Below are 27,738 nucleotides of genomic sequence, written 5' to 3'. Positions count from 1 at the left end.
CTGTCCCGACCTCCCTCCCAGCCTCCTGAACTCCTACTCATCCCACGCAGCCCCAGAGACTCTTTCCACACCCCAGAGCTGATCCTGCCCCTCCTGTGGCTCCTCAGCACCAAAGGATAAGGTTCCAACTCCTCGGGGTGCAGTTGAAGCCCTGCCTGATCCGGCCCCGCCCACCCCCGCGGCCTCCTCTTTGCTGAAAGTGCCCCTGGCACCCTGAACCTCCACTTTCAGGTCCCATGACCTTGTCATCTGAGGGGGCTGTGTGCATGCTCTGCTCGCTCCGGGAACCCCGCCCCACGCCCCTTCTCCCCCCCCACCTGCGACCGTCCAGCTCCAGCTCATCCTTCGAAAGTCGCCTCACTGTCCAGAAACTACTAGTGACACCCTGTGTCCCCTCCCGTCTTAGTCACTGACCTCCGAGACCCAGGCCAGAGGTTCCTAGACGTTTTGACCACACCCCCCATCAGCAGAACGTTTATGGGCACTTTCCCCCCCATAAAAGCCTATCTGCTAATTGACACATGCTTTGCAGAAGTCCTACAGCCCTAATAAAATAGCTTCAGAACAAAACACGCCCCAAATTGGAATGTTTACATCTCACACACCCCAAAGAGTGCAGCTGAGAAGGAGAAAACCAGAGCCCGGTTTGGAGGCCAGCTGGGGGCACGCGGGGGCCCTGGAGGCCCGGTGAGCTCCCGCGGGTCCCCGGGCACCAGCTAAGCACCTGCTCCCGGGAATAATTGCTACCTGCGAGCGGGCACTGCAGTTATTCTCAGCGCTGCGCCAGGCCCGGCGCCGATCCAGGAGTGTTAACAAGCATCAGCTTGTTTTAACGTTCACAGCTCCACAGGGCAGGGCCTGCTTGCCGGCCCAGAGCACAGACGGGGCCGAGACTGAAATGATTTGCCCAAAGCCACGCGGCACAAGTGGGCTCTGCGTGCCGGGAAGTCCTGCAGACCTGGCCTCCCTCGGGAGTGGCTGCGTGGAGGTTTCTTGAATGAACGAATGAATGAATGAACGAATGAAAGAGGGAGACAAAAGAACAAGACGAGACCGAGAAGGAGACCCAGAGACAGAGACACAAGGGAGAGAAAGAAACCGGCCGAGCCTCGGGTTTGGAGGTCGAGCGCTCCGGGAACGCCCTTGGAATTGTCCGCTGCGACTGCACTAGGGACCGGGCGGGGCCGGCGGGTCGGGAGCTCCCGGGGGTCCCCGGCGTGAACCTCTCACCCCGGATCCGTGGGGTCCACGATGAACGTCGTGCACGTCTTCTTCTTGAAGATCTTGGGGATCCAGCTCTGGGGACAGGAAGAGGAGGTGGGGACGGGGGGCAGAGAAATCCAGTTCAGTCTTCACGGGACGCTGAGTACCCCACCCCGCGCCCTGCCCTGGACCCAGGATTCCGGCCCCCAGCCCCCTCCTCCCCGTCCCCGGGGACCCGGGGCTCCGGGCCGCCCAGCCTCTCCGCCAGCATCTGGGTGTCCAGCGCCCTCCCTGGGGACCCAGGAGGCCGGGCCCCAGCTCCCTGTTCCCTCAGACCCCGGGGTCCGGCCGCCGTACCTGGTCCTTCTCGGCCCCCACCATGCTGCCGCAGCCGCCGCAAGCTAGCAGTCCGCGGGGCTCCCCACATTCCTTCCAGGAACCCCTCTTCCCGACCCGCCCAGGACAGACCGGATCCGCCACTTTCCAGCCCAGCCAGGGGCGGGCCGAGCTGGGGAGGGCGGGGCTCGCAGGGACAGGGAAGCAGGAGGCGGGGGGGAAAGGGCGGGGACTGAGGCGCGGGGGAGAAAGAGGGCCCGAGGCCGGGGGAATGGGGTGCGGAGGCCCAGGGTGGGGACGGACACCCGAGGGAGGGGGACGGAGACCCCGGGAGGGGGACGGAGACCCCGAGGGAGGGGGACGGGGACCCCGAGAGAGGGGGACAGGGACCCAGAGGGAACCCCGAGGGAGGGGGACAGGGACCCAGAGGGAGGGGGACGGAGACCCAGAGGGAGGGGGACGGAGACCCCGAGAGAGGGGGACAGGGACCCAGAGGGAGGGGGACGGGGACCCCGAGAGAGGGGGACAGGGACCCAGAGGGAGGGGGACGGGGACCCCGAGAGAGGGGGACAGGGACCCAGAGGGAACTCCGAGGGAGGGGGACAGGAACCCCGAGGGAGGGGGCGGGGACCCCGAGGGAGGGGGACGGAGACCCCGAGGGAGGGGGATGGAGACCCCGAGGAAGGGGTCAGAGACCCAGAGGGGAACAGGAAGCCCAGAGAGGGGGAACAGAAGTCTGGGGGGGGGGAATGGAGACCCAGGGGGCGGCCATGGGGAAGGAGTTACTGATCCAGAGAGCAAGGGAGACAAAGCCTGGGGGAAGGCTCAGAAGGAGGGAGAGAGACCTGGGAGGGTGGGAGAGCCAGAGGGGGGGGGGGTAGAACGGAGGCGAGGGGCCCTCCGCCCAGTGAGAGGGGAGACGAAGCCTGGGCAGACACGTGGGTGGGGAGACAGGCTTAGAGGGAGAGAGGACTGAACCAGGACCCCTGGGAGACAGAGACCCTTAAGCGGAGGGATGGACCCCCAAAGAGAGAGGGCGAGAGTGACAGCCAGGAGCGGGAGGTGTGGACACCCAGAGACGGGCAGGCTCAAGTCTCCTGCCAGCTCCGTGTGTCCAGGACAGCTGGGGCCTCGGTAAGCTGAGCCCCACGCCCGCTGGCCGCGGTATTTATAGCCCTGGCCTGGCCAGGTCCCTGTCCCCAGGTCTCCGAGTCTCAGAGGGAGGGGGTCACAGCTAGGCATGGGGGGGGCAGGGTTCCTTTCGCCCCCTTCCAGGGGCTCCGCCGGGCACCCACTCTCTCTCCAAAGTTTCCCACTCCAGTTGGCACCTCCCACCCTGGGAGCCCCCGTCCTGTGCTGGCAGGTGTCTCTCCTCTCAGATATGTCCCTCCTGCCCCCCAAGGTGACCCCGGATCCCCAACCCGGCCTGCTCAACCTCTAACCCTGGTCTTTGCGGCTGCCGCACAGGAGCTTGCTGGCAGCCCAAGGTCAAGTCCCTGGGACCCTGGCCCTGAAGAGACCCCTCCAGACAGCCCCCCGGCTGGAAGGAGCAGGAGGGGAGGGGCAGCGGGACTGGCCCAGAATAACTCAGGACTGAGTGTAAAATTAGCCTCGGGGAGGGGAGGGGAGAGACCCTATTGGCTGGAGGGTGGGGAGGGAGGGCCCAAGAGGGGGGTCAGGGGGCTGGCGAGACTGCCTCAGAGGGGTGTCCAGAGCCGGCCGAGAGGGCCAGAGGAGCAGGCAGGCAGCGACAGAGAGAGACGACGCGAAGGAGAGACACAGAGAGAAAGCAAGAGACCGACCCAAAAGAACACAAGGACCCCAGCGTGCACCCCAGAGGCCCCCGGAGCCCGCGCTGGGGAGACGCTCCTGCCCGCCCGTCCCCATGGGCCGCCCTGGGCCATGGCTGCCCACGTCCATGCTCTGGGCTGCCGTGGCCGGCCTGCTCCTCCCCCCGGCCGTGACCCAGCAGCCGAGGGGGGCGGGGCTGGGCCCCAGCCACTGGAACAACAACGCCGCGACAGAGGACAGGTCAGCCGAGTTTGATCCCCACGTCCACGGGCACGGAGGCCATCGAGAGGAGCGGGAGGATGTTCCCACCGGGAATGGACCTCGTTTCCCGAGCCACGGGGGCCACGGGGAGGAGGACGCGGACGTCTCCAGTGAATATGGGCACCGCCTGCAGGGCCACGGGGACCACGGCCACGAGGCTGGGGACGAGAAGGCCTCTGATGAGGATGTCTTCGCGGAGCACGTCTGGCAGGCCCATGGGCACGGAGGCCGGGGGGAGGAAGGCGTGGGTGATTCGGCTGAGCGGGGGCATCACCTTCCCAGCCACGGGAACCATGGCCACCCGGACGAGGACGAGGACGAGGTCATCTCCACTGAGCGCCACCGTCATGTCCTTAGGCACGTACACCGAGGCCACGGAGAAGAAGAAGAAGATGATGATGATGATGATGATATCTCCACCGAGTATGGGCCCCAGGCCCACAGGCACCGAGGCCATGGGGACGACGAGGATGAGGACATCTCCGATGAGCACCACCGTCGCGGCCACGGGCACCGAGGCCACAGAGAAGATGATGACAGTGACGACGATGATGATGAAGATGAGGATGTCTCCACTGAGTATGGGCCCCAGGTCCACAGGCACCAAGGCCACGGGAGTGAAGAGGGTGAGGACATCTCTGCGGAACACCACCACCATGTTGCCAGCCACAGGCACCGAGGCCACGGAGATGAGGAGGAGGAGGAGGAGGAGGTGTCCACTGAACATTGGCACCATGTTCCCAGACACGCCCACCATGGCCACGGAGAAGAGGAGGAAGAGGAGGAGGAGGAAGAGATCACAGTCACCGTGGACAGCCGCCACGCCCCAAGCCCCCTACCCCAAGGCCACAGGAGCGACGAGGAGGACTTCCCAGGTGATGACAGAGCAGCGGCCCCTGGCCATGACCACAGCAGCGTGCCCGGGGAGGAGGATGAGGACATGTCTCCCGAGCTCAGCCACCCAGCGCCCAGCCACAGGCACCACGGCCACGGAGACGAAGGGCTGAGCCGTGGTCACGGAGGGTCCGACGAGGAGGAGCTCAGCCCCCAGCCCCCAGAACACACGGGAGTCAAAGATGGAAGCGATCTGAGAGATTCCGAGGAGGAAGAGGAAGAAGAGGAGGACAGCCGTGGCTCCCGGGAGGAAGAAGAGGAAGGGTCAGAGCGGGGAGAGGAAGGCACCCTCCACAGTAGCTTGGACCAGGAGGAGGAGGACGACGAGGAAGGCCACGGCCTCAGCCTGAGCCAGGAGGAGGAGGAGGACGAGGAAGGGGAGAGCAGGAGGGAAGAGAGGGCTGAGGTTCAGGCGCCCCTGGGCCAAGGCCACCAGGAGGAGGAGGAAGAGGAAGAGGAGGAGGAGGAGGAGGAGCTCCCCTTCACCATCATCCCCAACCCACTGGACAGGAGGGAGGGGGCTGGAGGTGACTCCAGTGAGGAGGAGAGTGACGACGCCGGTAAGTGGGCTGGCCCCTTGGGGGCACGGAGGAGAACGGTCATTCCAGGTCACTGCTGCCCTCCTGTCCCCACAGGTCCACAGGATGCGCAGGAGTACGGGAACTACCAGCCAGGGTCGCTGTGTGGCTACTGCTCCTTCTGCAAGGCAGGTCCCCAAGCCCAGATCCACCCACCAGCCTGGCCTGGGAATGGTCCCAGGGGCCCTAGGCAGCCAGGGGTGGGCTCCGAGCAAGGGAGGGGCAAGAGGGGTGAGGCTGGGGACTGACAGGCCATGGGAGTGTAGGGAGGGCGGGGTGGAGAGAGCACTGACAATAGTCTAGCGGCTGGGGGGACAGGGTGGGGTGAGCTCAGTGCTGGAGGTAATGAGGTGTCCGCTCTGGGCAAATGCGCCGGGAGCGGGAACGGGCCGGTGGGTGTCTCCCAAGTGGAGTTAGGGCTTCTTTCTAACCGGGCTCCTCCGGTCCCCAGCGATGCACTGAGTGTGAGAAGTGTCACTGTGACGAGGAGAACATGGACGAGCACTGCGATGAATGCCAGGTGAGACCTCCCCCGGACCCAGGGCTCCAGCCGGGTCTCAAGTGGCCCTCAGTCTCGGCCTCCAACCCCAAAATGACCCAATCGCTTACCCTCACCCCCCACGCAACCTTGACTCCTCGCCCCACGGAGACTCGGCCCTTGACCTCGACCTAACCTCTGACCTGTTTCCGGCCCCGCCGGGGTCCTGACTCCGCCCCTGACCACGCCCTCCCGCTCACTCTCTCCCCTCCTCTCCCCAGCACTGCCAGTTCTGCTACCTCTGCCCCCTGGTCTGCGAGACGGTCTGCTCGCCAGGTGAGCGTGGGCGGGGCGAGACCAGAGGGGCGGGGCGGAACCAGGGGGCGGGGCGGAACCAGAGGGGCGGGGCACGCAGTGCAGGCGGGAGGCGGGGCCCAGGTTGGGAGCGTGTGGGCGGGGCGGGATGTGCGCCAAGGGGCGGGGCCTAGGCCAAGGGAAAGTTGGGGGGGCTTGCTGAGGCCCAGAAGGCGGGAGCGGGTGGAGAGGGGAGAGCCTAGAACGCCGCGGGCGGGGCCAATGCTAGGAGCTTTCACAGGCGCCGGGCGACCACGTGGTGAGCTTGCCCGCAGCCAGCAGGAAGGGAGGGGGCTTCCAGCAGTCCCGCTGGAGGCAACTCGGCCCGGGATAGGAGCTAGAAAAAAGGGGTGAGGCCAGCCCTGACACAGGACTCAGGGCAAAGTGCCCCCCGGATATCATCCATGGAGTACCCCCAAGCCCCTTCTCTCCCACAGGAAGCTACGTGGACTATTTCTCCTCCTCTCTGTACCAGTAAGTGAGGGGGGGAATTTAGGGCCCTGCATAGGGGGGGACTGAATCTGACCCCCCCCCAGAAAGGCGCCGTTCCCCCTGCGTTAGTGGACGACCCTGGGACCCTCGTGAAATGCACTTCGGCCGTCTGACCCGTGTCCTCCCCTCAGAGCCCTCGCGGACATGCTGGAAACCCCGGAACCCTGACCCGGCTGCGCGGCCGCGGCGCAGACGCCCCTCCCCGGCTCCAGTCCCTTTGCACAAGCCCTATTTATTTCTCAGAATAAACGTGCTCCCCGAAACTTCCATGTCAGGCGTGGAGTCTAGATTCCCAGGGGGATCAGGGGACGTGGGTGGGGCCTGGGGACTTGGACTCGTGGGCCTCGGGGAGGGGGCACCTGGGGGTCTGGATTCGGGGGGTCCTCCGGGGGCTGGCCGGGGTTTCTTACGGTCCTGACAAATAAAGCAGTCAACACGGGAGCTTTTTGAAACAGTTCTCTTTACCCGTGATCACTGAGTGACGCCCGGGGCAGGGAGGCCAACCGAGAGGCGGGGCCGGGGGCTCCCGCAAAGTCCCCGCTCCCCGCACGCCACGTCGCCCAGCGGCATCTGAGAAAGAGGATTCTCCCATGCAAACCCCGGAGCCCATTCCCCGGGGCACGGACACGGCCACAGCACGGGGGGGCGGGGGGTCCCTCGGACACGAGACACGGGGGAGGGGCCCCCGCCCGCAGCCGCCCTGGGTGGGCAGGGCCGCCCGCGGCGGGGCGGGGCCGAGCGGCCCCGGGGGCGAGGCTACTAGCAGCGAATCCCCCCTCCCCTCCTTTCCGACGAAGGAGGAAGACTTGGGCCCCACGACAGGGGAGGAAAAGGGGGAGGGGGCGGCCTCTCCTCGCCCACAGCCCAGGAGGGAAGCCCCGCCCCCTTCCGCCCGGAAAGGGCACCTGTCTCCCTCGGAAACTGAACAATAAGTTACAAAGTAGAGAAAAGCGAGGCGGGGGGCGCGGGGCGGGGCTCCTTCCTGCCCGCCTCGCTCCAGTTCCTGTGGGTTGCTCCAGGCCCAGTCCGTGGGCGCGGCGCACCCCCCGCTCGCCGTGCAGATGGTGCAGTCCTTGGCGCGGGCGCCCCCGCCCGCTCGCCCAGGCGAGACCACGCTCGGGGCCGGAGGGGGGACGGCCCCAGCCTCTGGAAGGCTCTTCCGTCCGAGGGAGGTCACCTGCATTGACGCCGGGCAGCGCGTGGAGCAGCGAAGACCCACCGTGCCGGCCCGCACCCCCCGGGCCGCCCGGTCCTCACCTGGAGGTCTACACTAGCAGGAATAGGTCCGGACCGAGACGCCGTCTGCCCGGGAACTCCCAGAGGACTGGCCTGGAGGGCGAGCGGCGCGCTTCAGCCCGGCACGCGCACACCGCCCTCCTCCCCGCGCTCGGGTCACCCCTTGGGTCTCCCCTCCCGCTGTCCCAACAACCCGCAGCCCACGACCCCCTGGGCCACGCCCGTGCCCCTCCCTCCCCCGCAGCCACGGATCCATCCCAGGCGGCACTAGGCGGGCTCGTGTGCCACCCCGGGGAGGCGGGACTCGTCTCCTCCACGCCCCGTGGAGGAAGCCGGTCACTGAAGAAATGCATTTGTCATGAGTGAAGGAGAGGGGGCTCGGCCGTCCCAGACCTGGACGGGGAGGCTTCTGGAAGGCTGGGTGGGTCCGCTGCCCACCCGGGGGGGAGGGGCTGTCGCTTTGGGGACCCCCCCCCCACCTTCAGGCTGCAGCTTGCGGAGCGGGAGTCCCGGCGAGCCCAGGGCTCCCGCTGCGGCCGAACGGAAGTTGGGGGGCAGCATCTCAGCCGAGTCGGGGGTCACGCCTCGGAGGTCCTTCTCTCTGAACATCTTCCGCCAGGACGGGGAGCGGCTGAAGGACTTGGAGCTGTCCTAGGGACAAGGGCCGGGCGACGGGTGAGGGGGAGCGGCGGCGGCCCGGTTACACCCCCTCATCCAACGAGCTCACCATTGGCCCCGCCCCCCGCCCTGACTCGAGGGACCCACCTCGTCCAGCCGCCGGTCGGTGCCCAAGGAGATGAGGTTGCTGAATTCCTTCTCCAGGAGCTGCCGGGCCTGGGGCGGGGAGATGGGGAGAGGGGGTTGGGGCGCACCCCCTGCGAGGTGGGGAGGCCCCGCGAGCCCCAGGCCCGGGCTCACCTGCGCGTTCTGCGTGGGGATCTGCAGGAGCAAGGCCAGGTCCGAGTAGTCGAAGGTCTCGTCCAGGGCGAGCAGCGCCCCGTGCACCCCGCTCTCCGTGAGGTTCGTGGCGAATTCCTTCAAGCCCAGCCCCGACACCCAACCCATGACCCGCTCGTTGGACCACACCATCACGTCTGGGAAAGGAAAGGACCTTCAGCCGCGCCCCTCCCTCGGCCAGCCCGCCCGGATCGGCCCACGCCTCAGGCCCCAATTTCCCTGTCCCGACCTCCTCCCCGTCGCCCCAGCCCCCCTCCTCCTGGCTCCCCCTACTCCTCCTCACCTCGGATTTGGGTCTGACTTTCCTCCCGCCTCCGCTCCAGGTCCTTCCGGTCGTAGTTGAGCCGTTTCAGGCACATGATCCCGTAATGCAGACTCACCCTAAGCAGCCGGTGGAGGCGCAGGTGAGCCTTGGCAACCCCACCTGCTGCGGCTCCTCTTGGGCCCCCCCCCCCAGTGGCTGTGGGCTCCTGGGAGAGGTTGGGTAGTTGTGCCACTGAGTCACTTCTACTGATTGGTGACCCTCCCAGAAAATGGGGCCTTGCAACAGGCGGTTTCTATTGCTAACCACTGGCCAAAGGCGCCCTGGGGGCGGGACTTCCCTTGGGCCCGCCCCTTGGGCCGCGCGGCCCCCACCTGTGGAAGCTGTCCACCATCTTGAGTTGGCCCCGGAGCTCCTTCTTGTTCAGGTGATCTAACATGCGGGCATCCACCAACGACTCCATGAAGTAGCTGCGATACTGCGGCAGCCCCAGGCTGGGCAGCCAGTCGTTCCCCACCCACTCGTGGTTCATGTCGCCATACGCCAGGATCTGGGGCCATAGGCAGGTGGGTAAGGGTCAGGCTCTCTGTCCCCCTCCCGTGCAAGTATGAAAGAGGTACAGTTCAGCCCTCCAAACCAAGGCTCTCCTTCCCCCAGCCCATACAGGGCAATGGGCCAATCCAAAGTGTGTCCCCTAGCCCTTCCTAATGGCAGGCAGATTCTTGGCTACTCAAAGCGCGAGCCTTGGACCCACAGTCTCAACATCACTTGTGAACTTGCTGGCATTGCGAATCTCCAGACCTATCAAATTAATATGTGTATTTTCACAAGATCCCCAGTTGATTTGCGCTGCAGAACAAAGTGTAAAAAGCACTGGCCTAGCACTGTCCCCACTCAGGACAGTGGATCAGTCCCACATCGCTGCTTCCCCACGCAGGACGATGAAGCCTGCTGACGGTAGTCCTCTCGCCCACAAAAGACAATGGATCGCTCCATCACACTTGCAACGTACCCAAAATACTAGTGGCATGCTCTGCCTGGCCCCAGACAACGTTCTGGATCAGCCCAAAGTCCTTCACTCATACTAACCCCCTGGCCCGAAAAAAGAGACCCCATTTCGCCGCATTTCTACCACCTCAGGAGCGTACACGCCTCCGCCTTCTCAGAACAAAGTGTAGCAGCTCCTTCTCCCCAACTTCTCAGCCTCACCTGCCCCGCACCCCGCACCGCCAGCGCTTCCGGCTTGGCCCCGGGGCACTGCAAGAGGCCCAGGTGCCCTCCACCCTGGGACAACAGGCTGCTCTGCGGCTACTCAGAGCAATGGACAGCCGCCAGCACCCCGTGACAATGGAATGCACCGGCCACCACGCTGGCAATGGGACCATCCGGGCTTCCCGCCCCCCACAAAGTCACAGTGAAACAGTCCAGGGCCGAGCCCGGCGCAGCGCCCCCGAGCGGGGAAGATGTGGGGTTCGGGCGAGGGCAGGAGCGGGACTGGGGGGGGGAGGCGTCCATGCAGCGTGCACAGCCTGCTCATGCGCCCGCGCCCGCCCCGCGCCCCCTACCTGCTCCCAGCTGATCTCCTTGGTCTCCTGACCCGTTAGTGGGAAGAGGGGAGAGAACGGGAGGGTTACGGGGCAAGCAGAGGAGGGCGGGAGCGACGCGCTGACTGACAGCCTCAGGCTGGGTCCCCGCCCCCACCCGGGGGAGGGCGGCTGCCACCCCCACGGCCGCCGGCAGGGGGCACTCACAGGCTTGGTTGTGGCTGTGAGGGACTCCATCTCCTCGTGCGTCATCCACACGTTCCCTGTGGACTGCGGGGGCAGAGTGTTACGGGAGGGGGGAGAGGGCCGTGCTCCCGGAGACCCCCGGCCTCGTCACGTGAGCCTGGGCTGCCCTCTGGCTCGGAAAGGGTAGTCACTGCTCTGTGCCAGGCAGGGCCAGAGGGAGAGGGAAACATCATTTACTGAGCGCCTACTGCCACCCAGGCATACAAGATGTGAGCCGGGCCTGCACAGGTCCAGGTTGGAATTTGCCTGCGGGATCCTGTGTGAATGAAGTCACCTTTCTGGCCCTCACGACAGGCTTATGGGGTGAAGAGTCAGAGCGGGACAGGGACAGCAAGGTGGTCAAATGGGTGGACCCCTTGCCCACTGCAGCTCCACTGTCGGAGACGCAAACACCGATTCAGACGATTACGTTCTTTCCTCCAGGAACGGGCCAGGCACCGTTCTGGGGTCTGGGATGCAGCAAAGAACACCACAGCCAAGGCCACCCTTCATGGTGGGGTAAATGTGACTACAGACTGAATATTAGATGAAATTCACAGCAATGCTAGGCTTCTTAGGTGTAAGAACAGCACAGCAGCTCTGCACAGGAGTTAGGTTCAGAAGAAGCCCCCTGAAGGAATGTTTTCAGCAGGATTGTCGTGATGCCTGCCAATTACTTTCGAGTCTTTCAGATACACACTCACACTTACGTATGTCAATAGCAAGTACCACAAAGGGGTGACAATTTCCAAATTAGGTAACGGGTACATGTCATTTTCTGTATGTTTGAAACTGCCTCAATACAAAGTTGGAACAAAAGGATAAAATATTAGAAGGCAGTAAATGCTATAGAGAAAAACTAGAAGGTGTTGCCGGGCAGGGGTGAGTGGGATGGTGACTTTGGCTGGGGAGTTAGAGAAGGCCTCTCAGAGGTGGTGAAATTTGAGCTGGAGCCTCAAGGAGAAGGAGGAACCAGCCATGGGGAAAACAGGAGAAAGAATGTTGCATACACAGAAAACAGCAAGTGCAAAGGCCCTGAGGTGGAAGAAGGCAATGTGCCCCAGAGCAGGAAGGAGGACTGGGGGCGCTGGAGCTGGAGTCCAGCAGGGGCTCCTCCTGTAGAGCCTCGTAGGGGACCACAGGGGCTTGGCATTTTCTCTGAGGTGGGTGCACAGGAGGTAGCCAAAATGAGTTTTGCTTTAGCGAAGTCCCTCTGGCTGCCGTGTGGAACACAGACTGGGGATCTGGGCTAGAGCAGGCCCAGGACTGGCCAACCTGAGGACAAGAGGCAGGTCCTGAGGCGGCCAGGGCTGGGAGTGGCCGCAGGGCCCTCACCGTGCGGGAGGAGGCGGGCGCCGAGGGGGAGGTGAGCGAGACCATCTCTTGGATGGCGAGGCGCAGCTTGAGCCGGTGCAGTGGGTTGCTGATGCCGATCTCCCGCTGGATCTCCGTGTCCGACAAGTTGGCCATGATGGCGCCGCTCTTGACATTGGCCCGGCAGGCGGCCACATACCACGCGGGCATGCCTACCCACAGCTAGGCCAGAGAGGGGAGGGAGAGGAGGGGGGAGGGGACCGAGATGCCGCACGGGAGAGATGGGGGGGAGACAGAAAGGAAGGGGGGAAGGAAGGCAGAGATGGGGAGACAGGGCAGTGGGGAGAGGCAGTGGGAGCAAAACAGACATAGGAAAGTTGGCAGGGAGGACAGACAGGGCAAGAAGAGACATGGGGGGGTCAGAGGGAGGCCCAGGGAGATGAACAGAAGGGTAGTGCCCAATCAGAGGGGAGAGACAGACGGATGGAACAGAGGTGCGAGAGAAAGGAGCAAAGACATTGCAGGAGAGATGTGGGATGGGAGACCCAGAGACGTGGGAGGAAATGTGGGGCAGGACGAAGACACAGAGATGGGAAGGCAGACAAAGAAAGACAGAAAATCCCACAGAGAGGGAAACAAGGAGGGACAAAGGGATGGAGAAAAAAAAACAGGAGACAGGGGAGCAAGGGGGTGTGGCCAGAGGGGCAGTGGAGGGTGGGAGGGGGAAGAAGCCATTTAGAGCAACAGGCACTCTGACCCCTCCCACTCACCCCCCACTGCCCAGGCTGGTGCTGTGATGGTGGGGCCTGGCCCTGTAGATGGGGCTGTCAGAGGGACTGGGGGTGCAGAGCTGGGACGTTGCCGGGCCCCAGTACCTCCAGCCAGGAGACCACGGTGGGCCCATCCCAGGCAGCAAATGGCAGGCCCTGGCGGCACGCCTCTTCCAGGAGTTCGTGTCTGGGGGTGGAGGGGGGAAGCGGGGAGGGACAGGGCAGAGGCTGTCAGGGGTGGAGACCTCCAGCCCTTCTGGATGTCCCCTTTCCCCACACCCTCCATAAAAAGCACTTTTTATGAATGTAGAAAACAGAATAGAAGGTTAAAAGTTACTTGTGTGTCTTTTCGTTGCTATTGTTTTTACCCCATCCAGAGAGCAGAAAACTCTGGGAGCCCCCAGGGTCCTAGGCAAGCAAGTTCAAGATCTCAGACCGCCCCCCCGCCACCTCGAGTATTCTGTTCTCACTGAGGTCTCCACGACACATGCACACTCACTTCCTCTTGTTCCTTCGGTCCTTGTCGCCGGGGCCTGTCAGCTTGGCTAGCCCCAGAGGGTCCGTAGCCAATGTCTCGTCTGAGGGCGTTCCAGCTGGAGGCAGGGAGGGGTCAAAATGGGGAAAGTCTCAAGGGGGATGCCAATCACTCAGGCTGCAGGTAGTGGGAAGGATTCCAGGAAGGCAGAGACCCCAGAGGAGGGGTGAGTGAAACCACTCCAGGGAGTGATAAACCCAGACAGGGACCGAGTCAGCTCCCCAGGCAGTGAAATGAGGACAGCCCCAAAGCAGGGCTGGATCCCCTTGGCTGGCCTTGGGGAGGTGGGGGAGGAGCCCCTGATTCATACCATTTGCCAATTCCCAGGATATAAATAATCCCTCTGGGGTGGATTGAATCATATCTCCCAACTCCCAGTCCTGTGGGTGTGAACTCATTTTGTAAATAGGACCTTCAAAGATCCTATTTGGAGGAGGCAAAATTGGATCAGGGTGGTCCTTAACCCAATATGGGGGAAGTAATTCTAAGCAAAGGACACCGGACACGGAGGAGAGAGAGACTGCCCTACAGTGGAGGCATGGATGCACCCACCGGCCAGGGAGCACCAAGGACTGCTGGCAAACCAGCACCAGGACAGGCTGTGGGAGAAGGCACGGCCTGGCGAGACCTTGATCTTGGACCTCTAGCCTCACGCTGTGAGACAATACCTTCCTGGGTTTAAGCCAGCCAGTTGGGGGTACTTGGCAAATGAAGACACCCACCATGGCCAATTTCAAGATACCAATGGGATGTCAGCCAGCTCGCAAAATTCCTGAAAATGCAACAGTTGTGTCTCTCAAGTCAATTCGAGCTGTCTCCGGCACCACTGCCGGGGGGCCTGGCCTGCGGGATGCTTCTCCCTCCTTCTCTATTTTAAAAACAGGTGAAAGGAATTGCGAATTCATCCAACGTGGCTGGTCACCCATGCAGGCCCCAGAGGACCCTTTCCTTTTCCCTCTTCCCCTAGACTTCTGCCAAGTCCTGCCTCTTCCATATTCTGACTGAATAGCAAATGAATGAAAACACAAATGAATGCTAAATGAATATGTAAGGAGAAGGAAGGAAGAAAGGGAGGGAAGGAAGAGGAAAAGAAGAAAGGGCTGGAATCAGACACTTACCCAGGGAAGAGCTGTCCCGTCCTGGAGGTCCCATTCGTCCCTTCTCCTTTTTGCCAAAGAGACGCCCTATGGATGACTTGATGCTCTTTTTCTTGGGAACTTTGTGCAGGGAATCTGGGGTGCCCTCACTGGATGAGCAGGACAGAGTGAGAACAGACCCCATCCAGGACGCCCCGTCTCCTCCCAAGTCCTTATCCACTTCCCAGTCTGATCCTCTCCCCCGCAAGCCCCTCCTTGATCCCATCCCTTGTCCCTGCTGACCTGCCCCGTGAGGGCCCCCCATCTTCCAGGGACCCCGCCTGCAGTGCCAAGGCCTGGGTCATTCTCTCAAGGCGAGCTGAACGGGGGGTAGGAGGTGGGGTGTCTCCTGGAATGGCTGGTGCTTCTCCTCGTGGAGCCCCAGATTCCTCCTTGGGGACGTGATTCTGGGGATGGAGAAGCAGAGACACTGGGTTGAGCTGGAGGGCTTATGCTGGGAACGCCTCACTGGAGGAATGTCTACTGGGGGTGTCTGGGCTGCCCCTGCTTTGGGGCACCATTTCTGAAGGTAGTCTAGGTCAAACAGAGGTGAGGTACAGAAATATAAAGGCAGTGAGTGAAGCTCCCCTGGAGCTTAGCAAGCTCTTGTTTACAGTAGATTAGTTTCTGGTGTCAAGAGTAGGATCTGCTTGGCCTTAAGGTAACCTAGGAAGGTACAGAGTTCTGAAAGCAAGAGAGCTGTGTTTAATTCAACAGGATAAGGCCAACACCTTCTGTGCCTCCCTCAAAGATCAATTAGGAGGCTCTAATGGTAATTCTAAGTATATGTTTATCACAGAAACATTAAAAACAAAAAAAAACTATGCAAAAACTTAACACATAAAACTGGTAAGAGCAGACCAGATCTGACGCAGGTCAAAGTAAGGATTCGAGAAGCAGAATCCAGGGGCTCGGCCTCCCCTTTGCCCTCTGAGTTGAGATTATTAGGGAAACATAGGGGTGCTTTTGGAAACCACTGGTGTTTGGGGCTGCTGTTCACTGGGGGGCCCTGTTTTGACTTCCTCCCTTACCCCCAGGCCGGGGAGACTTTAGAACACTCACGGCCTTGTCAGTGCCTTCACGGGCAGGGCTAGGAGGTGCCAGGCGGGGTGTTGAGTGGCCAGAGCTGGGAGGGGAGGGGCTGGCGAGGGTAGAGGTGGTGAGGGAGGGGGGCAGTGAGCAGCTGCTGCGGTAGCGGCCCAGGGAGTCCAGGCCAGAGCTGGACACCCGGCTCTCCAGCTCCTCTGCCCTCTGCTCTGTTGTTTCCTTCTCCTCTTGGATTAGCCTGAGGAGGGAAAGGAGGGAGAAAGGGTGACAGGGTTGAGGCTGACAATGGGAGAGGGAGTCCGGGGGTGACAATGGGTCTGGAAGTCCTGGTGGGGCAAGGGGAGTTTTGGGGAAGATAGAGTGAGCTTAGGAGTTCTTGGCAAGGTCACGATGGCGTTATGAGTTCAAGGGCAGTCACAGGGCCTGAGAGGTTCAGGAGGTCATGGGGGATTACAGATGTACACGGGGTTGGCTCTAGGGTGATCCCGATGATGACCAAATGGTTCTGGAAAATCACAAATGGATTGCTATGGGTAAGGGGGTAAATTCCAAGGATGACTGTGGGAGCAAGGTCATAACAAGATCAGGGCGAGCTCAGGGCCTCTGAGGTCAACCTAGGGTCTAGGAAGATCATGGAGTCATCCGGTACGTGAGAGATGGTGTGTCGGATCTGAAAGAGTCTGAATGGAAGTGGTGGTTGTATCGGTTATTTGCTGGGGACAGGTAGAGTGTGTTATTAGAGGACACTTGCTAAATAGGACCATTGCTGGGGAATCAAGGGAAGACTATGTCAGCATGGGATTACTGAGGATTCTTGTTTTTTCAGGTGGGAATTCTTGGTATATCAAGTTGTGGTGAGAGTTTTGGGTTTGGGGTTGGGACTTTGTATTAAGTTGCTTAGTATACTGGAAAACTCTGGGTACTGGTGTGCAGAGCCATAAAATACATATAGTGTGTTAGAGTCATCTTGAAGTACGAGCTTGAGATTTTTGGTAATTTGGGATGCAGGCTTTGGGGTAGTGGGAAATCAGGAGTACTGGCTGGGAGGTATATATAGCTCATAGGAGAATTCTGTATGTGTCCTGGGAATTCTTGGATACCAGACGAGGTGTTGCGATGGGAGAATTCCTTGAGGATGATGGGAAAGGAGATGGACTCAAGCCTGTGGATCAGTCCCCAGAGCCGAAGGGGAGGTGGAGTCAGCTTCAGGCCGGGCGGGGTAGGGCAGGGTCCGCACTCACTTGATCTCCTTGTTGATGGCCTCCAGCTGCTCCTGAAGCATGATGGCCAGCGTCTGCACATCGGCCTGCCCGCTCGGGGACAGCAGCTCGGCCCCGAACATCCCTTCTGCCTCCTCCTCGTCTGAACCATCCAGCTCCCCGGGGAACGGGGGTGGCATGGACCCCGCAGGAGCAGACCGATCCCACTCCTGTCCCTGTGGAGGGACAGAGGAACTCCGGGTAGATGGGAGCCAAGTCTTCTGACCTTGACACTGACTGGCCTCAGCATGTGGCCTAGCCCCGCACTCTTCCCAGTATGGCGTTCTCTCTTGAAACTTCCCTGTGCTGGATGTCCCCCTCTCCCCTACCCTGTCAGAAGCACAGCCACACCCATGGCACTCTCCCTCCCTGCCATTCCACTCTTTCCCTGGCCCACACACTCTGGGATTCTATTCCCCATGTCGCCCAGATTCCACCCATCTCCCCACCCCATCGGTCCTCTAAGGTTCTCACCAGGTAGCAGGACGTCCGCATGAAGAGACATGGAGGCAGGTGGGGACAATGGCGTGGCAGGAAAAGGAGAGAAGACGGCTGGGTCCAGGAGACCCAGCCTCTCAGCCCAGCCCCCTCCCAGAGCTCCACTGCTTGCCCGAGCCCCACCCAGTTCAGGCCCTGAGGCAGCTGCTGACCTTGGAGGGCTCATCTTTGACCCCTGACCAGCGGCCCCTCTTGCCCGCCCGGCCACTGCCAGCCCCGTAGGGGTCCAGGTGGGCGCTGGAAGGTAGTGTGGGTGCCTGGGAGTAACGGAGTTCCAGGGCACTGCCAGGGAGAGACCTGTGGGTATGGGGAAGGGAGTCAGGAAAAGGGAACAGAGGTCAGAGGTCATGGGCAGGAGCCTGGGGTCAGGGGACTGGGTGAGGGAGCCAAAGTCAAGGGTCAGGAAATAGAACCTGGGGTCAGAGTTCATGAGATCAGGGGTCAAAAATAAGAGGAGTGTATGTCTCAGGATGACAGGGAATGGGGAAACCTCCGGACCAGAAGGCATGATGGGCTTGGCCAAGGGGCCCATGGGCAGAGGAGGGTAGCAGGAGGACCGCTGTCACCTGGAGTAGGAGGAGGGCGGCCTCCCCCGCAGCTGATCGATCTCCATCTGCATCCGCTCCATCTCCGCCAAGAGCTGCTCCTGCGGGAGGGCGCGGGCACATCGGACCTGCCCCAACCCTGAGGAATGGCTCTGCCCCCAGCCTGCTTGGATTCCAACCTCAGCGGCCCCCAAAGGACCCTGCGTTCCCCTCCCGGCCCCAGCCCTCCTTACCCCCGCCCCTCCTTGCCTTGTTGAGAAGCAGCTCGTCCTGAAGCTTCTTCATGCTGGCAATCTCCTCGCTCAGGGAGTTCTGTGGAGAGCAGGGCGAGGTGAGGGCAGAGCTTGAGGGGGGCAGGCCCTGGGGCTGCAAGCAGCCTCCTGAGAGCAGAGGCAGGCCTGAGGGGACTCCAGGGAAAATGGGTGGGCACGAATGGTGAGCCGGGGGAGGGGAGGGCTGTGAGACCAAAGATACAGCTGGGGCGGGGAGTCTCCGGTGGAGCCCCAGAATTTGATGTAATCTCAGAGGACCCAGGGCTGGAGAGTGTTGAGGGTTGGAGGCTTTGGGTGCCCAGAATTCAGCCCTTGAGGTACTCAGAAGCAATGGAGCAGAGAGGACTGGGGAATTGGGGCTGCCCAGGTGGGAGGAGATTCCTACAATCCGGGTGGTCAGAGGCCTGGACCGGGGCGCACCTTCTCCTCCAGCGCCCCCATGCGCTCCTTAAGGTGCAACTGCAGTCGCTCATTGGACTCGCTCAGCAGCTTGTCCACGGTCTCGGACAGCCGCTTGTTGTGGTCATCGTTCATCTTCTCCCGCTGCCGCGCCTGTCGGAAGGAGAGCGGGGCCCGGATGCTCCAGCCGGCCTGGCCGGGGCGCCCCCTCCGCGCCAAGCCCCGCCCCGCCCCGCCAAGCCCCGCCCCGCGGCCCTCCCGGCCCCGCCCCCTCACCCGCTGCAGCTCCTGGTTCTTCTCCTCCAGCTGGGCCTCCAGCTGCCGGAGCCGCTCCTCAAAATTCCCATGGCGTTCCTCAGCCTGGCGGACGGAACCCAAGGCCTCTGACTTGGCGCCCCCGGGCCCCGTCGGGCTCCAGGCTCCGCCGCGCGCGGCTCCTGCGCCTCGGGGCGCGCCCCCTCCCCGCGTCGCCCCCGCCCCGCCTGCCCGCACCTTGTTGAGCGCCGCCACGCGCTGGGCCAGCTGCGCCTCGATCTCGGGCAAGGTCTCCGCCTTCTGCAGCGTCTGCTGCAGCTTCTGCTTGGCGTCGTCCAGCCACTCGGCCAGCTGACGGCTCTTCTCCTCGCTCTGGGGCGGGCGGGGGGCGGGGAAAGGGGCGGGCTTAGGTCGCCCGGGCGACGGCCCCGCCCCCGCCGCCCCGCCCCGCCCGCGCCCCCACCTGCCGGTACAGCGACTCCTTGCTGGCCAGCTCGTTCTCCAGCTTGTCGTTGGCGTCGTGCAGGGACGTGGCCTCGCGCTGGGCGCTCAGGTAGCGCTTCTCCAGAGTCGTGATCCGCTCCTCCATATCCTCGCGCTGCGCCAGCGCCTGGGGAGGGGACCGAGAGCCGCGTGGACTACAGCTCCCAGAAGCCCAGGGGCAGCCTAAGCTTTGAACCCCAGGCCAGGCACCCCAGGGTGTCCTGGGAAGTGAAGTCCCTTGCCGTCTGAGGGGTCAGCATGACGGTGACCATACCTCCCATGAGCTTCCAGGGCGGTACTGGCTTAGCCCCCCCCCGTGTGAGGCCCGTGGGACGGAAAGTCCCTACTCAGAAGAGTAGGGCCACTTTCCTCAAAATGCCAGGTCTCACGTTATCCAGCAACTTCTGGCACAGCTCGGGCTTAGAATCAAAGGGCAAGTGCCCTAGGGTCTCGGGGGAAACAAAATTCCCTTCCATCTAGGAGCCGCCAGAGTAGCACCGGTTTGGAACCCCAGGGGAGATGTTCCCCGGACTTAGGGGAGGTGGCTCCCGTCTAAGAGCCTGTGTGGTGGGACCACGTTTCCTGATTGCTTAAAATCCGAGGTGAAAGCCCTGACGGATGATGAGAAATAAAATGCTCACTCTTCTGTCTCATCCACTGCCTTTGAGAACCAGGCCCTACATTTCCTAGCAGTCCCTAGGGCATAAGAGCTAAGGTCAAGGGCCTAAGCTAGGAAGGGGTGACTTGCAGACAATGGAATTCAACTTAGAGCCCCAAGAGAATTCTCCAATAACCCATAATAACTACAACCAGTGGCTGGGTGCCTGACATGCGCCACACACCAACCCTCTGGGATGGGTCATAAATCCCATTTTACAGGAAAGGAAACTGAGGCTGAGAGGAGGAGAATCCACACAGCTTGTTCCACCATTCATGAGCTCTGTGGCTTTGGGCAAGGTGCAGAAGGGAGGGTTAGGGCTCAGGGAAGGGACAGAGGGCAGTCCGCCAGGGGCTCTGGCCTCACCTCCTTGAGGTCACGCTGCAGCTTGGTGTTAGCTTCCTCGGCCTTACCCAGCTCGCGGTGGGCGGTGCCCAGCTCCTCCTCCAGCTGGCTCATCTGGCGGCACAACACCGCCAGGCGCTCTCGCAGCTGGCACACCTCCCCGCGTTGCCGTTCTAGGGACTCCTCCAGCTCCGCCGTGCGCCGGTTCGAATCCCCGCCAGGACCCAGGCCATTGGCAAGGGTCTGGAGTGAGGGCAGTGAGGGGGAAAGGGGCAGAGCCAGAGTGGGGAAACAGGGCCCAGAGTGAGGGGACAGAGACAAAGAGAGAATGCAAGGAGAAAATCCATCAGTGAGGGTGGGGTGGAGATCAAAGGTCAGTAAGGGTCATGCAGGTCGGCACCCACAGGCCTCAGTGAGGGTCATGACAGTCAGATTCATAGGTCAAAGGTCAGTAAGAGTCTTAGGGGTTCAGATGTCATAGGGCTAGTGAGGATCATACCAAATTTTAGAAGTCAGGGGGTTGAGTGGAGGTACCAAGGACAGGAAGCCACCAGGGAGAGGGAAGGACTTGGGCCTCTCACCTGCCCTTCCCCATCCTTGCCCGGCTCCTCCAGCCCCGACCGTCGCCTAGACATCTGCTCTCGGAGGTTCAGAGTCTGGGAAAGTGAAAGGGGCATCAGGGCAAAGAGACTCCTGGAACCCCCCGCTCTGCTTCCCAGGGGTACCGGCACTGGCCTTCTGAAGAGGAAGACATAGGAGCCTCCATCTGAGCGGCCCCAAGTCCAGCTGGAGCCGTCACTCACCCCACCCCACCACCCACCTTTAGACACACCCTTATTTTATCTCGCCTTAGCTACCCCTTACCTTTGTCACTCAACCCCCCTTGTGGAGGTTTTCTCCTCAGTCCATCCCATTGGGTTTTTCCTTAGCCTAACCCTATCCTTGGATCAACTTGCCTTAGTCTCACTGTCACTGGGGCGCTCCTCTCCTCCGCTGCCCAATGAGTTCCTCCTTAGGTGCTCTCCAGAGTCCAGTCTCATTGGTTCTTTGGCCCAGTCCTGCCCGGGTTGATTCTCGCCCAAGCTCTCCCCACCCCTTATCTCATGCTGTCGCCTGTCTCCTAGGCCTTGCCCCGTTGGTCCCTCCCCATGGATTCCTCCTCCCCTCCTTGGCCACACTCCACCTCCTGATTGCTCAGCTCCAACTCCTCCTCCAGCACTGCCACCCTCTCCAGCGCCATCCTCAGTCGCTCGCGGACCTGGGGATGGACCAGGACAGGAGTGAGGCAGAGACCAGCCCCCCCCCCCCCCCCCCCCCCCCCCCCCCGTCTACAGTTGACCCCACCCGGAACACCCCTGGGATGGGCCTGATTGGGCAACGCCAGGATTCCTCCCCCCACAATGGGTGTGCAATCGCAACTAGCTACCCAGGCAGTCCCACCCACTGGCACTGACGTCCCCCTTCCCCTCAGGAGAGCCCTAGCCCACGCCAGCCAGCATCTCACTCATTCAGGACATCTCCAGCCAACCAGCCAGACTCGCTTCCACTCAGGACAGCCCCAGTCAACCGCGGGTTTCCCTTCCACGTCCTGGGTCTCGCGATCCCGTACCTTCTCATCCAGGGCCTTGTGATGCTCAAAGAGAGATTTTAGAGCCTTGAGCACTTCCACCTCGGAGGAGACCCCGCCCGGGGACTGGGCCTGGCGCTTCACCACAGTCATGCGCAGTGACCTCTCGTGCCTGGACACCAGGCACTCCAGGTGTTCCAGAAGGAGCTGCGGGGAGAGGGCACGGGCCAAGGGAAAGAGATAGGCCGGACACATGAGGGAAGAGGTGGAGCCAAGGAAAGGCGGATGAGCGAGGGATAGCAGAGGTCGGAGCGGGGCCACGGAAAGTGTGGTCCAAGAAAAGAGAAAGCGGAGGGGACGCGAAGGAAGGGACGGGAACAATGGAAGAGACCAGCCAGGAAATGGGGACGAGGAGGAGACCAGGAGACAGAGAGGCGAAACGGGGAGGGGGGAAGATGGGAAAGATGGGTCGGGCAGTCACCCCGTGACCCCGCCCGCCCCTTAGGCCCCGGCCCCGCCCCCAACACCTCTCACCCGCGTGTTGTTCCGCTCTGCCTTCAGCTCAGCAATCTCCTCTTCCCGCTCCAGCAGTTGCTCCCGGCACAGGTTCAGCTCCTTCGTCAGAGCCGCAAACTCCTGCCCGGGTGGGAGAAGGATCGGCATCATCAGAACAGCCCCTTCCGCATCATCTCTCATTCCCAGAGATTGGGAGTCGGCAGGCCCCGCCCCTCCCGGCTAAGCCCCGCCCTACTCGCCGCTCCGGCCCCGCCCATTACCGCCCAGCCTCCCACAGACTCCTCCCCTCCAGGCGCCGAGCCCGGCCGGAGTCGGACCGCCCCGCCCCGCCTCCCCGGGCCGAGGCCCCGCCTCCCTCAGGCCCCGCCCCCGGCCCCGCCCAGACCTGGGGCAGCGCGATGCTGAGCTGGCGCTGCAGCGAGTCCTTCTCGTGGCCCAGCTCGCGCAGCCGCAGCTGCGCAGTCGCCAGCCCGTCCTGCGCCTCGCGCAGCGTCTCGAGAAGGCGCTCGCGCTCTGTGAGCATCGTGACCATGAGGCGCTCCAGCTCGCCGCCGGTCTCGTCGGGGCCCAGCGCCGAGCCCCGCCGGCCGTCCTCGCTGATGGTGGGCATCACCTCGCACATCATGGCGGCGGTGCCGGCCTGCGGGTCGGGGGAGGGGGCAGAGAACTGAGGCCGGCCCCTCGGGTACTGCATAAGGGAAACTGAGGCGCGGCAACCCCGGCGTCGCACCGAAGAAGAAACAGGCCCAGCAACTCTGATCGTGGCCCGGGGAAACTGAGGCTTGGCCGTCAGGCTTCTCCACCGGGGAAGCTAAGGACCAGCCACCAGGTGCTGCCTGGGGGAAACTGAGGCCCATCGACTCCGCTTATGACACAGAATAAACTGAAACCCATTACTCCAAGGACAACAGGACTGACTACTGAAATGAGAGCATTTGGGGAAACTGAGGTCGGAGTCCATCTGCAGTAGCAGCAAAATTGAGACCTGACCCATTCAGGTAGAGCACTCTCCGAGAAGCTGAAGTCGGGTGATCCAGGCATTGCCGGAGTGAATGTGGAAACAGGTGCAGGCCAGGCCTCTTAGAATCATGCCCTTAGGAGGCCACAGAACCGGGGTCACAAAATTAGGTCACTGACATGTGATTACCTGTATAATGTCACATGGGTAGTCCTCACCTACTATATCCAGCCCAACTCCTGCCTCTCAATTTCCCAGATATTTGGACCGAAGAATCTAAAGATCCTCTCCCCTAAAAAAAACAAGTGTGCCCACGGTGGGGGTGGGGGGTGGGAAAATGCTAGCTCCCTCCCTCTACAAGAGTCAGAACCCAAGATCCAGCTCCTCCTTTCCTCGGGTTACCCGGTTACCGGAGCCTAAGCCTCCAGGCTCCTCCTCCCTTAGATCCAGAAATCCCAGCCTGCAGATCCCTCTCTTCCCAGGACCCTAGAGTCTGAGCCTACGGCAACTCCTCCCACCCTCATCCCCAGGCCCTCCTGAAGCAGTAACAGGAGGGGTAGGTGGAAGAGGCTGGGGCTGCTGGAGCGGGAGGGCAGACTTGGCTCACTGGAGCCAGGGCCAGGGTGCAGATGAGCAGACGCTCTCCCGAGCCTCTCCCTCCACAGATATCAGGTCTGACAGGTCTAGCTGGCCCAGCAGTCAGGACTTTCACTTTGTTCCCTCCCATTTCCCTCTCCCTCTATGGGCAGCAGCATAACCGGTTCTGAAAATGGATAATTCTCAGCCCCGCCCAATATGCTGACTGTCTCCAAAGCATGGGACTGGGCCTTGCACTCCTGTGAGGGTCCTGAGAGAGGAGGCGGCTGGGTGTCTATGAAGGGGTGGCTCTGGAAATCTAGAGGCCTTGAGCCCCCAGCACGCAGGCACCAAGATTCCAAAAATGTTTAGAGAGCAGGCAGCCCTAGGCTGAAGGACAGCACAGTATCTAAACTCAGAACCTACTCTGAAGATTTAGCACAGGACATTTTAGGGAGGCTACTCCAGAACCTAAATTCACTGAGAAGAAAGCAAAACACCAAAAGGCTGACCATAGAATCTAGAAAGCCACCGAAATGAAGACACACTACATAGAGCAGAAAGGACACATGTTTCCACATTTATGACATGACGGAGGTGAAGTCTATATATAGGGCCAAGTAGAAGGGCATATTCTAGAACCCAAGTCTAGAACCTATAACTCAGTCAAGAGCAATCTAATAACTTGAGTATCTGGGCTGCACGAAACCCCCAAACACAGAAGGGAACATGATGATAACCTAAGGACAAACCAAATGTAATGCATACCAAACCCAGCTAGGAGACATAATCTAGAAATCAGAGCCCACCAGGAATGCAAGTGGAACACAGAATATAGCAGGGGTCACATTCTTTATTTTAGCATGTGTCTGCATCATGCTAGAACCCAGAAGACAGAAAGCATGCTCTAAAATTCAGAATATGCCCTGGAGGCAATGAAAAACCTAGAAGCTAGCAAGGAGGTTGCCTGGAAGTTAGAAGTGCCTGGGGGAAATGTAGAAGGATACTTGCTCAGAGTTGAGAATTTCTTGGAGTAAGGACTGAGGGAGCAAAAGGAAGTTGTTGAAGATCCTAGAAGAGAAGAGAGACTAGAACATGCTTAGGACTCTGAAATGGCAGGTGGAAGAGGAAGCCCAAAATCCACCAGCAGACAAGTTCTAGACTAAAGTCACACTAGGGAAAAGATGGGTAGAGATGGCAGGAATGGATGACCCTAAAACCTAGAACTTGATAGAAGGCAGATATAGTGTAGAACGCTTCAGTGGGAATCTTCTAGATTTAAGACTGCAGAATTGGGTGGAACCTATACTCCCTAGAATTGTTAATAAAGTTTGGAGAAGGGCTAGAACACATAATTGGGACACACACATTTTAGAACTTAGAATGCCCCTGGGAAGAGAAATGGAACCTAAAACAAAGCCGAGGATGTGGCTGCAACAAGCGCACACCTTAAATGAAAATTTAGCAAAGAATTAGCAAGGACTGGTTTCGAGAAATTTAGAACATGTCTGAGGAGAAGATGGGATCGGAATTTGGTTTATCTGAATGCTCCTGGACAAAGACAAGCCTAGAATTTAGCATCTGGCCTAGAGCTTAGACTATGCCCTGGATGGCAATGGAACAGATACATAAGCTGGAAGTGTTCTAGGGTTTGGAAAAAAAATCTAGAGCCCGGAGCATTGTAAGGGCCATGTGTAACTAGAACTGTGCAGACAGCAGGTTGATCCTAGATCACCTAATAAGCCACAGAACACTTCTGGTGGAAGGGATGTACGTCTGGTTTCCAGGCCAGAGTGTAACTGGACGATAGGACATCATGGGCCTCGGGAGGCAACGGGATGCTGGAAACATTCCACAAAGCTGGAATTCAAGGAGTGAGTAGAACCCTGGTGACCCCAGCCTCTGAGTGATGTGGAGACAAGATGGGGACTGTCAGGGCCACGGGAGATGAGAAATCAATGGGAGGGGTGTCAAAAGGCCATGGAGACCTCGGACCCTAAGAATGAGGACTGAGGAGCTAGTTATGTGGGGGTGGGGGACAGAGCTGGGGACCTGGAGGAGCTTGTGGAGGCAAAGGACGGGCGCACCGGAAGCCTGGCAGCCTGAGTCCTCATTGGGAGAGAGGGCTGTGGCAGATGGTCTTGGAGAAGGCTGGTGGGCTCTTGCAAGGCTGGGGTCTGAACTCCTGCATCCCTGGAGGGATTGAGGCCTGGGGACAAGGTATCTAGGTCTCCATGGGGAGAGCAGGGTAAGCAGAAGCCAAAGAATTGCACTCATGGTCTCTGAAAGGGAGAAAGTCATGGCGACTGAATCTCTAAGGGGACAGGTGCTGGGGTGCAGCGCGGCCGGGTATATTTGTCTGAGGGGCACAGGTGCTGTTGAACCGGGTCTCCAAAGGGGGTGAAGGCTGGGAGGCTGGACTCCTTGGTCCTGAGGGGGTGAGGGCTGCGTCCTTAAGCCAGATGGGGTGAACCCCGGCAGGGCCCCCGGAGCAGGCTGGCAGCTGGATCCCGGGTTGCCAAGGTCCCTAAGGTTGACAGGGCAGGCGCCGTTCAGAAGCCCTCCCTTCTGGGGAGCAGTTGGGGTCCTGGAAACCGGGGTTGCCAAGGCTGTGGGCTGAGGGCAGAACCCTGAGGCCCGGGTGCCTGGGCCGGGGAGGGCCGGGGTATCCCCGGGTCAAAGGCGCGGCGGGAGGGATCCCGGCGGCGGCGGCGGCGGCGGGAGGTGGGGGAGGCGAGGCTGCCGGGTGCTGACCATGGACAGCTCCAGCGCGGGCCTGTGGCCAGGGCGGCCGCAGGGGCTGCCTGGACCGAGGGACGCGGCCGCTGTTCCAGCCGGCAGGGCTGGAGACCGAGAAACCGGGTGCGCGAAAGGGGGCCGATGCGGACGCGGCGGGAGGCGGCCGGCCGAAGCTGGGGGAGCAGGACACAGCCGCGGCCGGGCTCCGGGGCTCCCGGGACGGGGCCCAGGAAGGCGATCTAGGTTCGGAGGGGCTCCCGGGGCTGAACCGGGAAAGCCAGGCGCCTGGGCCCGCCAGGAGGCACCGGGCGGCAGCACGCCTGGGATTCTCGGGTTCGGTGGGGACCCTGGGCGCCGGCAGCGGCACGCCTGAACCCCCGGGCTTGGGCTATGAAATGTGGGCTCTGGGGTCCCCGGGGATGAGGAAGGGAACCCGGATCTCGAGGGGGCGGGGGAGGCTCGGCGAGGGGTCCCCGGGGCGGGCGCTGCCAGGCAAGCCGGGCCGGGCTCTACCTACCTGGTCCGCGGCGGCTGCGGGCGGAGCTGGGCTGCAGGAGGGACGTGGGGTGGGGTGGGGGGACCGGGCGGGGCCCCTGGCGGCGGCCGGGGCCCGGATCGGTGGCTCCGGAGCCCTGTCTCCGCCGCTCGCGCGGGCTCCGCGTCTCTTGCTCCGGCTTGGGCGCTGGGGACCCCCTCCCCCTCGCGGTCTCACAGTCCTCTGCCTCCTAAAATAGCCCCCTCCCCCTGTGACCGCTCAGCCCACCCCCGCGAGGTCGCAGCCGCCAGATCCAGGGGTTCCCACCAGCGCCCCCCAAATCCCACCTTTCCCCCCCCAAAAAAATTTCCTCCTCTCCCCCCCCACAGGCTCCCGGGAGGTCGTGGTCCCTTTAACAGGAGACTGACAGACGGCGCTGGTAGCCAATGGGAGGCTGCGTCGGCGCCGGCCGGCGGCTAGACCCCGCCCCCACACGGGCCGGGAGGGGTGGTGCGGGCGGGGAGCGGGAGGCGGGGCTCGAGGCGCGCTGGCCAATAGGCGCGCGGCGTGCGGCGGCTGGGGCGGGAGGCGGGGCCCTGCGGGGGATGATGTCACCTGGAGCGAGTGGCGCGCGGCGTGGAACGCGAGTCGCGACCCCGGGTCCCCGCGGCGGCGCGCGCCGGCTCTCGCGCCGCACGCGACGGGAAGGCCGGGTGGGGATAAAGGGGGGGGTTTCCAGGCGGGGGCGGCTCCCGGGGAGACGCGCCCTGGTTGGAAGGT

At 61.8% G+C, this 27,738-nt stretch overlaps 3 protein-coding genes across 7 annotated transcripts in view; 1 reads left to right on the top strand and 2 right to left on the bottom strand.

Annotated features, from left to right (window-relative positions):
- The window catches only part of TRPM4 (transient receptor potential cation channel subfamily M member 4), a 35,454-nt gene extending 33,738 nt beyond the window's left edge, over positions 1-1,716 (bottom strand). For 2 of the 4 annotated variants that reach the window (XM_058280560.2, XM_058280561.2), the window contains exons 1-2: positions 1,561-1,716; positions 1,231-1,298 (exon numbers count right to left, since the gene is read on the bottom strand). In XM_058280560.2, coding sequence (XP_058136543.1) covers positions 1,231-1,298; positions 1,561-1,584 — 92 coding nt within the window. In that variant the 5' untranslated portion in view covers positions 1,585-1,716. The remainder of the gene's footprint in view (positions 1-1,230; positions 1,299-1,560) is intronic. The other 2 variants (XM_058280562.2, XM_058280563.2) reach the window with 2 other exon arrangements.
- A 1,495-nt stretch (positions 1,717-3,211) lies between these two features.
- Positions 3,212-6,654, top strand: HRC (histidine rich calcium binding protein). Its single transcript, XM_004479067.5, has 6 exons — positions 3,212-5,045; positions 5,121-5,191; positions 5,515-5,583; positions 5,823-5,877; positions 6,333-6,369; positions 6,519-6,654. Exons 1-6 carry the CDS (start codon positions 3,425-3,427, stop codon positions 6,553-6,555), a joined length of 1,890 nt encoding a protein of 629 aa, XP_004479124.2. The 5' UTR covers positions 3,212-3,424; the 3' UTR covers positions 6,556-6,654.
- A 176-nt stretch (positions 6,655-6,830) lies between these two features.
- Positions 6,831-27,386, bottom strand: PPFIA3 (PTPRF interacting protein alpha 3). 2 transcript variants are annotated; one of them, XM_058280564.2, is made up of 30 exons: positions 27,001-27,386; positions 22,596-22,850; positions 22,229-22,330; positions 21,737-21,901; positions 21,311-21,385; positions 20,709-20,783; positions 20,149-20,370; positions 19,105-19,251; positions 18,879-19,013; positions 18,663-18,746; positions 18,408-18,539; positions 17,965-18,027; positions 17,737-17,816; positions 17,323-17,467; positions 16,655-16,842; positions 15,429-15,651; positions 14,610-14,773; positions 14,349-14,476; positions 13,195-13,288; positions 12,801-12,882; positions 11,947-12,147; positions 10,594-10,656; positions 10,408-10,434; positions 9,217-9,392; positions 8,864-8,961; positions 8,542-8,717; positions 8,389-8,457; positions 8,103-8,274; positions 7,645-7,716; positions 6,831-7,564 (listed from the first exon to the last, which is right to left on the bottom strand). In XM_058280564.2, exons 2-29 carry the CDS (start codon positions 22,833-22,835, stop codon positions 7,658-7,660), a joined length of 3,585 nt encoding a protein of 1,194 aa, XP_058136547.1. In that variant the 5' UTR covers positions 22,836-22,850; positions 27,001-27,386; the 3' UTR covers positions 6,831-7,564; positions 7,645-7,657. The 2 variants fall into 2 exon arrangements, with proteins under 2 accessions (XP_058136547.1, XP_058136548.1); XM_058280565.2 differs by lacking the exon at positions 10,408-10,434 and having other exon boundaries at positions 27,001-27,293.
- Between the last annotated feature and the right edge of the window lie 352 nt (positions 27,387-27,738).

This window comes from Dasypus novemcinctus, chromosome 18, assembly GCF_030445035.2.
Source record: "Dasypus novemcinctus isolate mDasNov1 chromosome 18, mDasNov1.1.hap2, whole genome shotgun sequence".
NCBI classification, from domain to species: domain Eukaryota; kingdom Metazoa; phylum Chordata; class Mammalia; order Cingulata; family Dasypodidae; genus Dasypus; species Dasypus novemcinctus.
The sequence above is the reverse complement of the archived record's forward strand: the minus strand, read 5'-3'. Positions and strand labels throughout refer to the sequence as shown.

Bases quoted from the DNA above. Each gene is read 5' to 3' on its own strand.
- PPFIA3 (XM_058280564.2), bottom strand. From the start codon at position 22,835: ATGATGTGCGAGGTGATGCCCACCATCAGCGAGGACGGCCGGCGGGGC. The intron at 12,148-12,800 runs GTACTGGGGCCC...TCTCTGGCCTAG, and splicing joins CCGTGGTCTCCTGGCTGGAG to CTGTGGGTAGGCATGCCCGC. The intron at 8,718-8,863 runs GTGAGGAGGAGT...TTCCTTTCCCAG, and splicing joins AAGTCAGACCCAAATCCGAG to ACGTGATGGTGTGGTCCAAC.
- HRC (XM_004479067.5), top strand. From the start codon at position 3,425: ATGGGCCGCCCTGGGCCATGGCTGCCCACGTCCATGCTCTGGGCTGCC. The intron at 5,584-5,822 runs GTGAGACCTCCC...TCCTCTCCCCAG, and splicing joins AGCACTGCGATGAATGCCAG to CACTGCCAGTTCTGCTACCT. The intron at 6,370-6,518 runs GTAAGTGAGGGG...TCCTCCCCTCAG, and splicing joins TTCTCCTCCTCTCTGTACCA to AGCCCTCGCGGACATGCTGG.